At 45.2% G+C, this 11271-nt stretch overlaps 1 protein-coding gene across 1 annotated transcript in view; it reads right to left on the bottom strand.

Annotated features, from left to right (window-relative positions):
* Window positions 1-728: 728 nt before the first annotated feature.
* LOC119776708 (bile salt-activated lipase-like) overlaps window positions 729-11271 on the bottom strand; it is a 29630-nt gene continuing 19087 nt past the window's right edge. The window contains exons 10-12 of the mRNA XM_038275284.1: window positions 8299-8497; window positions 7392-7499; window positions 729-887 (exon numbers count right to left, since the gene is read on the bottom strand). Of these exons, the coding sequence (XP_038131212.1) occupies window positions 794-887; window positions 7392-7499; window positions 8299-8497 (401 nt within the window). The 3' untranslated portion in view covers window positions 729-793. The remainder of the gene's footprint in view (window positions 888-7391; window positions 7500-8298; window positions 8498-11271) is intronic.

The following is an 11271-nucleotide window of genomic DNA, read 5'->3' as shown; positions in this document are numbered from 1 at the left end:
GATCCACATGGTGGACAATAACAGGCTGATTAACTTTATGCCTTCTTTCCTTGTTAACATTTAAGTTTCTCTGACCTTGAATTAATCATCAACTCTCCCAGTGAGGGAGCTGCAGCGCCTCCTGTCTGTCATCTGATTACAAACCTGTAGCTTTGAAAGGACAGGACCAGTTAACTGGAGCGGCCTGAGCTACAGACAGAGGAAGCATCTGCAGAACGTAGACCGGGCAGAGTTTACATCCTCTATGATGTCCTGGAGACTGTGAAAGGAGACCATGAGATACAAACCACAGCAGATTAGCAGAAGGTCTGACCCCGGGTCCTCTGCTCTACGGGCAGCAGCTGAGCTTCATAGGACACTGACAGCTGACCCAGCAGCACCTTGGTGGCATAAAGAACTGGTGTGACCAGAGGCAGATCAGAGCTCAGAGGAACATCTCAGACCATCAGTCAAAGCCCACTGCTGCATCTACCCTATCTCACTCTATCCTGTTCCTGATCTATAGATATTTAGTGTCCAGTTTGTTGATGAACCCTGACCCATGGTAGCGAATGAAGACAGAAGTGGTGCCTCTGTTCTAACGCATCCCAAAGATGGGTTCTCCAGCATGCATGAGGAGCAGGATGAAGTTTTTCAGAACAGTCGTGTTTCTAAGAGATCACTTAGTTTGCTGAAATACGTCTCCAAACAGAACATGATCTCAGACTCAGACACAAACAGCAAAGACAGAAGCTTTAACATCCGTTTATTATTCAAAAGATCAGTTTATCAGCAGGGATGAAGATGAAGTCCATCAGAGGCTCTCCTTTTCCTCGATCCTCCCTGCAGCCGGCAGCTGGCTGTAAGTCTGCGTCCAGTAGTTCACATAGAAGGATCGAAGGTCGTAGCTGGGAAGAAACATCACAGATGGAACAGGTGAAAAAACTGATTATGTTTCAGGGTCTGATCCAGTCAGATCCAGACTGATCCCATCCGATCCAGACTGATCCCATCGGATCCAGACTGATCCCATCAGATCCAGACTGATCCCATCAGATCCAGACTGATCCCATCGGATCCAGACTGATCCCATCGGATCCGGACGGATCCCATCAGATCCAGACTGATCCTATCAGATCCAGACTGATCCCAACAGATCCAGACTGATCCCATCGGATCCGGACTGATCCCATCGGATCCAGACTGATCCCATCGGATTCAGACGGATCCCATCAGATCCAGACTGATCCCATCAAATCCGGAAAGATCCCATCGGATCCAGACTGATCCCATCGGATCCAGACTGATCCCATCAGATCCGGACAGATCCCATCAGATTCAGACTGATCCTATCAGATCCAGACTGATCCTATCAGATCCAGACTGATCCCATCAGATCCGGACTGATCCCATTGGATCAAGACTGATCCCATCAGATCCAGACTGATCCTATCAGATCCAGACTGATCCCATCAGATCCAGACTGATCCAATCGGATCCAGACAGATCCCATCAGATCCAGACTGATCCCATCAGATCCGGACTGATCCCATCGGATCCAGACTGATCCCATCAGATCCAGACTGATCCTATCAGATCCAGACTGATCCCATTGGATCCAGACAGATCCCATCAGATCCAGACTGATCCCACCAGATCCGGACTGATCCCATCGGATCCAGACTGATCCCATCAGATCCAGACTGATCCTATCAGATCCAGACTGATCCCATCGGATCCAGACGGATCCCATCAGATCCAGACTGATCCCATCGGATCCAGACGGATCCCATCAGATCCAGACTGATCCCATCGGATCCAGACTGATCCCATCGGATCCAGACTGATCCCATCGGATCCGGACGGATCCCATCAGATCCAGACAGATCCCATCATATCCCGACTGATCCCATCGGATCCAGACTGATCCCATCGGATCCAGACTGATCCCATCAGATCCAGACAGATCCCATCAGATCTGGACTGATCCCATCGGATCCAGACAGATCCCATCAGATCCAGACAGATCCCATCAGATTCAGATGGATCCCATCAAATCCAGACTGATCCCATCAGATCCAGACTGATCCCATCAGATCCGGATTGATCCCATCGGATCCAGACAGATCCCATCAGATCCGGACAGATCCCATCAGATCCGGACTGATCCCATCGGATCCAGACTGATCCCATCGGATCCAGACTGATCCGATGATAGAGGAGAATAAGAATAATCCTAGATTTCTTTTTAATACAGTTGCCAAACTCACCCAGAGCCATAGCTCTGTTGAACCGTCCATTCCACCTGCTCTTAGCAGCAATGATTTTATGGGATTCTTTATAAATAAGATTGATCTTATTAAAAATAAGATCATAAGCACTCCTCTATCCGCGATTGTACCTGAGGTAGTCATGGAATCTGAACCGGGTTTAGACTGCTTTGATCCAGTTGAACTCTCTGAATTAGCAAAATTATTGTCTTCATCTAAGCCTTCAACTTGTATGTTAGATCCAGTTCCAACCAGGTTATTTAAGGAGGTATTCCCTTTGATCTCCTCCTCCATTTTAGATGTGATTAATCTATCTCTGTTACAGGGATATGTACCTAAAGCTTTTAAGGTTGCTGTAATTAAACCTCTGCTTAAGAAACTAACTCTTGACCCAGATGACTTGGTCAATTATAGACCTATATCCAATCTTCCTTTCTTATCCAAAATTCTTGAGAAAGTAGTTGCCAAACAAGTTTGCGATCACTTCCACCATAATGAACTTTTTGAAGAGTTTCAGTCTGGCTTTAGAGCTCATCATAGCACTGAAACAGCTCTGGTGAAAGTCACTAATGATATTCTCATGGCCTCAGATAATGGACTTGTATCTGTGCTCGTCCTGTTGGATCTTAGTGCTGCATTTGATACAGTTGACCATAATATTCTTTTAGAAAGACTTGAATATTTTGTTGGAATTAAAGGAACAGCACTAGACTGGTTTAAATCTTATCTATCTGATCGAATTCAGTTTGTTCATGTTAATGATAGATCTTCCTCATGCTCAAAGGTTACCTGTGGAGTACCACAGGGATCAGTGCTAGGACCAATTCTCTTTACTTTATACATGCTCCCAATTGGTAGAATTATTAGACAGCATGGGATTAATTTCCACTGTTACGCTGATGATACCCAGCTATATCTGTCTATAAATCCAGATGAAGCTAACCCATTACATAGATTACAGGCATGTCTTGAAGACATAAAAACCTGGATGACTTAACTTTCTGCTCCTGAATGCAGACAAAACAGAAGTTATAGTCTTTGGACCAGAGTCTCTGAAAAAGAAACTGATTAGCCAGTCACTTCATTTGGATGGGATTAAACTGATTTCAGATAATAAAGTAAAAAATCTTGGTGTTATTTTTGATCAGGACCTGTCATTTAAATCCCACATCAAAGAGGTCTCTAGAATTTCCTTCTTTCATCTGAGGAACATTGCAAAAATTAGAAATATCCTGTCCAGGGGTGATGCTGAGAAACTAGTCCATGCATTTGTTACTTCAAGGCTGGACTATTGTAATTCTTTACTATCAGGAAGTCCACAAACTGTAGTTAAAAGCCTTCAGCTGATCCAAAATGCTGCAGCCAGAGTTCTAATGAAAATTAAAAAGAGAGATCATATCTCTCCTATCCTGGCTTCTCTTCATTGGCTTCCTGTTAAATCAAGAATAGAATTTAAAATCCTCCTTCTCACATATAAAGCCTTAAATGGCCAAGCTCCATCTGATATCAGAGATCTGATTGTTCCTTATGTTCCTAACAGAGCACTTCGCTCTCAATCTGCAGGTTTACTAATGGTTCCTAGAATTTCTAAAAGTAGAATGGGAGGCAGATCTTTTAGTTCTCAGGCTCCTCTCCTGTGGAACCAACTACCAGTTTTAGTCCGTGAGGCAGACACCCTGTCTACTTTTAAGGCTAGGCTTAAAACTTTCCTTTTTGATAAAGCTTATAGTTAGGGTGGCTCAGGTTATCCTGAGCTATCTCTATAGTTATGCTGCTATAGGCTTAGACTGCTGGAGGACATAGGGACCCCCATTTCATCATTCTGCTTCATTCTCTCTCTGTTCTCCTATTCTGCAGAATCTGTTAGTTCAATCTCTAACCTTCTGCTCTCTCTGCTTTTCCTCAGAGTAGCTTTGCCTCGTCTGTTCCTGTTTGGCTGTGACGTCATCCTGGAAAAAAACATCAGCTGTGCTGCTTCTATCAACACCCTTGTTTATAGATGTTGGAGATCGGCCTGTTTTCCAGTGTGGTCCTGTTTCTCTGACCGTGACTGAGTGGATGTGCTCTCTTCGTCCTCTGGCATGGGAGCTGCCTTGGAGCTCGTCTGCCTGGCTGTGTGTTTCCTGGACGGGGCCGCCTTTTACAGCTGCTTTTTGTATCTCTGCTTCTGTCTCCTTGAACCCCAGTCGGCCTCGGCAGATGGCCGCTCACACTGAGCCTGGTTCTGCTGGAGGTTTCTTCCTGTTAAAAGGGAGTTTTTCCTCTCCACTGTCGCTACAAGCATGCTTAGTGTGGGGGATTGTATTTGAGTCAATGAGTCGATGCAATCAACTGGTTTTCCTTAGATAGAAAACTTTGTATCAATTTGACTGTATGATCTGGTTGAACTGTAAAGTGCCTTGAGATGACATGTGTTGTGAATTTGGCGCTATATAAATAAACTGAATTGAATTGAATTGAATCCCATCAGATTCAGACGGATCCCATCAGATCCAGACTGATCCCATCGGATCCAGACTGATCCCATCAGATCCGGACGGATCCCATCAGATCCAGACTGATCCTATCAGATCCAAACTGATCCCATCGGATCCAGACTGATCCCATCGGATCCAGACAGATCCCATCAGATCCGGACTGATCCCATCGGATCCAGACTGATCCCATCGGATCCAGACAGATTCCATCAGATCCGGACTGATCCCATCGGATCCAGACTGATCCCATCAGATTCAGACAGATCCCATCAGATCCAGACTGATCCCATCGGATCCAGACGGATCCCATCAGATCCAGACAGATTCCATCAGATCCGGACTGATCCCATCGGATCCAGACTGATCCCGTCGGATCCAGACTGATCCCATCAGATTCAGATGGATCCCATCAAATCCAGACTGATCCCATTGGATCCAGACAGATCCCATCAGATCCAGACAGATCCCATTAGATCCGGACTGATCCCATCGGATCCAGACTGATCCCATCAGATCCGGATGGATCCCATCAGATCCGGACGGATCCTATCAGATCCAGACTGATCCCATCAGATCCAGACTGATCCCATCAGATCCGGACTGATCCCATTGGATCCAGACTGATCCCATCAGATCCAGACTGATCCTATCAGATCCAGACTGATCCCATCAGATCCAGACTGATCCAATCGGATCCAGACAGATCCCATCAGATCCAGACTGATCCTATCAGATCCAAACTGATCCCATCGGATCCAGACTGATCCCATCGGATCCAGACAGATCCCATCAGATCTGGACTGATCCCATCGGATCCAGACCGATCCCATCAGATTCAGACAGATCCCATCAGATCCAGACTGATCCCATCGGATCCAGACTGATCCCATCAGATCCGGACGGATCCCATCAGATCCAGACAGATTCCATCAGATCCGGACTGATCCCATCGGATCCAGACTGATCCCGTCGGATCCAGACTGATCCCATCAGATTCAGATGGATCCCATCAAATCCAGACTGATCCCATTGGATCCAGACAGATCCCATCAGATCCAGACAGATCCCATTAGATCCGGACTGATCCCATCGGATCCAGACTGATCCCATCAGATCCGGATGGATCCCATCAGATCCGGACGGATCCCATCAGATCCAGACTGATCCCATCAGATCCGGACTGATCCCATTGGATCCAGACTGATCCCATCAGATCCAGACTGATCCCATCAGATCCAGACTGATCCCATCAGATCCAGACTGATCCAATCGGATCCAGACAGATCCCATCAGATCCAGACTGATCCTATCAGATCCAAACTGATCCCATCGGATCCAGACTGATCCCATCGGATCCAGACAGATCCCATCAGATCTGGACTGATCCCATCGGATCCAGACCGATCCCATCAGATTCAGACAGATCCCATCAGATCCAGACTGATCCCATCGGATCCAGACTGATCCCATCAGATCCGGACGGATCCCATCAGATCCAGACAGATTCCATCAGATCCGGACTGATCCCATCGGATCCAGACTGATCCCGTCGGATCCAGACTGATCCCATCAGATTCAGATGGATCCCATCAAATCCAGACTGATCCCATTGGATCCAGACAGATCCCATCAGATCCAGACAGATCCCATTAGATCCGGACTGATCCCATCGGATCCAGACTGATCCCATCAGATCCGGATGGATCCCATCAGATCCAGACTGATCCTATCAGATCCAGACTGATCCCATCAGATCCAGACTGATCCCATCGGATCCAGACTGATCCCATCAGATCCAGACGGATCCAAACAGATCCAGACTGATCCCATCAGATCCGGACTGATCCCATCAGATCCAGACGAATCCAAACAGATCCAGACTGATCCCATCAGATCCAGACTGATCCCATCAGATCCAGACTGATCCCATCGGATCCAGACTGATCCCATCAGATCCAGACTGATCCCACCAGATCCAGACGGATCCAAACAGATCCGGACTGATCCCATCAGATCCAGACGAATCCAAACAGATCCAGACTGATCCCATCAGATTCAAACTGATCCCATCGGATCCAGACTGATCCCATCAGATCCAGACTGATCCCATCAGATCCAGACGGATCCAAACAGATCCAGACTGATCCCATCAGATCCGGACTGATCCCATCAGATCCAGACGAATCCAAACAGATCCAGACTGATCCCATCAGATCCAGACTGATCCCATCAGATTCAAACTGCTCCCATCGGATCCAGACTGATCCCATCAGATCCAGACTGATCCCATCGGATCCAGACTGATTCAAACAGACTGATTTATCAAACTGATAAATTCAGATCTAGACTGATCCAATTAGAATCCATATTTTCGTGTTTGACAGGTGACCAGGTTCCAAGGCACTTAAGTTCACCATCTCAGAGGTAAATGCTGGTTTAAGGTCGGATGTTTTGGCATCAGGGTAGGGAAGATGACAGGGATCTGCGCTGGTTTTAGGGATGCAGCATCACATCAAACTTTCTAATACAAATTGAAACATTCCCCAAAATAAGATCAAATATTAGAGGTAAGCCAGGCTTATTAGCCCAAACCAGTTTGACGTCATCAGGTGTGAACAGGAACCAGTGTGGGTGAAGAAGACAGATCTCCAGCCATGCTTCATACCTGACGGAGGACTTGGTCATTGAATTGTTTATTATCAGGTAAGGTTGGTGGTATTTGGAAAAGGGAGGCCAGGAAACTGGGACTCTGTTGTCGCCTCTGCTGGGATCTCTGGGGAGAAAGGAGAAAAGGTTGACACCAGTTTACCAAAGATGAGACCAGTTTAAAGATTTCTGACTCAATGCCCAGTTTACCCACAGAATCAGGCTCCATTTTAGACGGGTTCAGTCCAAGTATGACTCTCAGGCTCAATCCGGCAGCTTGCTTTGAGTTTCCATGAGACCAGATCCTAACAGTTTGACCAATCCAGGACTGGTGTGTCAGACGTCTATCAGCTTATATACCGATTTGGTTTATACACCAATGGAACTAATGGCTGACTAATCCAGTATAAACCACATTAAAAAACAAATCCAGCTCCAACAATCTGTTTCTGTTTACATTTCAGTTCAGTTTCAGTCTGGGTAGTAAATTATATAATTTGACATGCAGAACAATCTAACTTAAACCAGTTTATTGGCCTCATCAGTGTGACCTTGTGTTGACAGTGTGGACAGGATCGAACCAGGAGTCAAAAACCTCAGATTTTATAAACATTCAGTTTAAACTGATCATAAAGAAGGTTGAAGTTCAGTTAATTCATCCCAAGAGGCTCATAAAGTGGTAAGAGGGGGTCCTACCCAGTGTGATCATACCTGTTCTGAAACACGTGTAGACCGACCCAGGTCATGTGGGTCCAAGGTGGCTCAGCAAGAACCCCTGGCATTATTTCAACCTGTTCTAGTTTTGGAAAAGGTTGGACCATACAGGTAGAGGCATTGTCCATAGTCAGACCACTTTCACTCACTCCAAAGAAAAACAGATCTAGTCTGACCCTTCGTGAACGTTGCAGTGCATGCTGGGAGTTTACCCGGTCTTTGCAAAGTTGGTCCAGTATGCGATCATGTAGCCTGACAGGTCACGGTGTCGAGGAAAGTAGACCAGTGGCATGGAGAAGGGTTTTCCAAACAGATACTGTAAGTCCTCTGCATGCTCCGCCTCCACCCAGCGTGGGAACCCCGGGATCCGGGTCTTCATGTTGAACAGGTAGGAGTAGGTACGGGCTCCACTTTGGGACAAAAAGGACCAACAGTCAGCAAACTGTTCAACCATAAGAACTTAGTTTAGATTTTTTTAACTTTCTAATTATCGGGTCTGCCTCTGTCCACCCGGCTGTATATCAGGGCTGCACCATTCCATCCATTCATCCATCCATCCATCCATCCATCATCCATCTATCCATCCATCCATCTATCCATCCATCCATCCATCCATCATCCATCCATCCATCCATCATCCATCATCCATCTATCCATCCATCCATCATTCATCCATCCATCCATCCATCCATCATCCATCATCCATCTATCCATCCATCCATCATTCATCCATCCATCCATCCATCCATCATCCATCCATCCATCCATCCATCATCCATCATCCATCTATCCATCCATCCATCATCCATCATCCATCTATCCATCCATCCATCATTCATCCATCCATCCATCCATCCATCATCCATCCATCCATCCATCCATCATCCATCTATCCATCCATCCATCTATCCATCCATCCATCATTCATCCATCCATCCATCCATCATCCATCATCCATCTATCCATCCATCCATCATTCATCCATCCATCCATCCATCCATCCATCCATCATCCATCCATCCATCCATCCATCATCCATCATCCATCTATCCATCCATCCATCTATCCATCCATCCATCATTCATCCATCCATCCATCCATCCATCCATCCATCATCCATCATCCATCATCCATCTATCCATCCATCATTCATCCATCCATCCATCCATCATTCATCCATCCATCCATCCATCATTCATCCATCCATCCATCCATCATCCATCCATCATTCATCCATCCATCCATTCATCCATCATCCATCTATCCATCCATCATTCATCCATCCATCCATCATTCATCCATCCATCATCCATCCATCCATCCATCAACCATCCATCATTCATCCATCCATTCATCCATCCATCATCCATCCATCCATCCATCCATCCATCATTCATCCATCCATCATTCATCCATCCATCCATCCATCATCCATCCATCCATCATTCATCCATCCATCCATTCATCCATCATCCATCTATCCATCCATCATTCATCCATCCATCCATCCATCATTCATCCATCCATCATCCATCCATCCATCCATCAACCATCCATCATTCATCCATCCATTCATCCATCCATCATTCATCCATCCATCCATCATTCATCCATCCATCATTCATCCATCCATTCATCCATCTATCCATCCATCCATCCATCCATCCATCATCCATCTATCCATCCATCCATCCATCCATCATCCATCCATCCATCATCCATCCATCCATCCATCATTCATCCATCCATCCATCCATCCATCCATCATCCATCCATCCATCATTCATCCATCCATCCATCCATCCATCCATCCATCATCCATCCATCCATCCATCATCCATCTATCCATCCATCATTCATCCATCCATCCATCATTCATCCATCCATCATTCATCCATCCATCCATTCATCCATCCATCCATCATCCATCCATCCATCCATTCATCCATCCATCCAACCCTGACCACCCAGGGTGCAGACCAGGAAGCAGAGTTGTAGTTTAACACACATCTCTGCAGCTTCTCTACTGTTACCCACTCTTTACTCCATCCAGACAGTGTCTTGCCCACGACCAAAATCTAATAAATTAGCAAAGATTCCCAAAGGAGTAAATCATGATAATCTAATTAAAATCAAAATAACTCCAATTGGGGAAAAAGTTAAAACAATTAAATGCGGTCTGTTTAACATAAGATCGCTTTCCTCTAAAAGTCTACTAGTTAATGACTTGATTTGTGATAATCACATTGACTTGTTTTGCCTTACAGAAACCTGGCTGCAGCAAGAGGATTATGTGAGCATAAATGAGGCAACTCCTTCAAGCTATTTAAATTTTCACATCCCCAGAAGTTCTGGGCGAGGAGGATGAGTAGCAACAATCTTCCAGTCTGACTTACTGATTACTCCCAAAACAATTAATACCTACAACTCTTTTGAACATTTAACCCTTAATTTCCCTGATCCAAATTTCAAGGCAAGAAAACCTCTTCTTTTTGTAACTTTGTATCGTCCACCAGATCCTTACTCTGAATTTTTAGATGAGTTTTCAGAGTTCCTTTCTGATTTGGTATTAAATACTGACAGGGTCATCATAGTGGGAGATTTTAACATCCATGCTGACATTGAAGGCGATAGCTTAAGAGCAGCCTTTAATGCTATCTTAGACACTATTGGCTTTGTTCAAAATGTGAATAGTCCCACACATTCTCATCTTCATACTTTGGATCTTGTGCTGACATACGGCATAGAATGTGAATAAATAACAGTATTTCCTCACAACCCTGTCCTCTCTGACCACTTTCTAATAACCTTCAGGATTACTTTAACAGAGTTCTCCTCCCCCAAAAGAAGGTTACATTTTAGTAGATCTTTATCAGATAGTGCAGTTATAAATTTTAAAGAATCTGCTTCCCTTTCTCTCTCATCTGTGTCACTGAGCAGTGCTGCAGAGTGCAAAAGCTTAGCTTATTCCCCTTCACAGGTTGATGATTTTGTTGATGGGGTTGCTAGTTCTCTGCGTATTGCCTTAGACAACGCAGCTCTTTTGAAAATGAAAACCATTAAAAATAGAAAGCTTGCTCCTTGGTTTAATGCAGAGCTGCATACTTTGAAGCAAAATGCTAGGAAACTGGAGAGAAAATATCGCTCCACAGGCCTGCGAGAGTCCTTCCTAGTCTGGAAAAATG

The sequence above is a fragment of the Cyprinodon tularosa genome, unplaced genomic scaffold (genome assembly GCF_016077235.1).
Source record: "Cyprinodon tularosa strain WSP-4 unplaced genomic scaffold, ASM1607723v1 ctg951, whole genome shotgun sequence".
In the NCBI taxonomy this organism is placed as follows: Eukaryota; Metazoa; Chordata; class Actinopteri; order Cyprinodontiformes; family Cyprinodontidae; genus Cyprinodon; species Cyprinodon tularosa.
The sequence above is the reverse complement of the archived record's forward strand: the minus strand, read 5'-3'. Positions and strand labels throughout refer to the sequence as shown.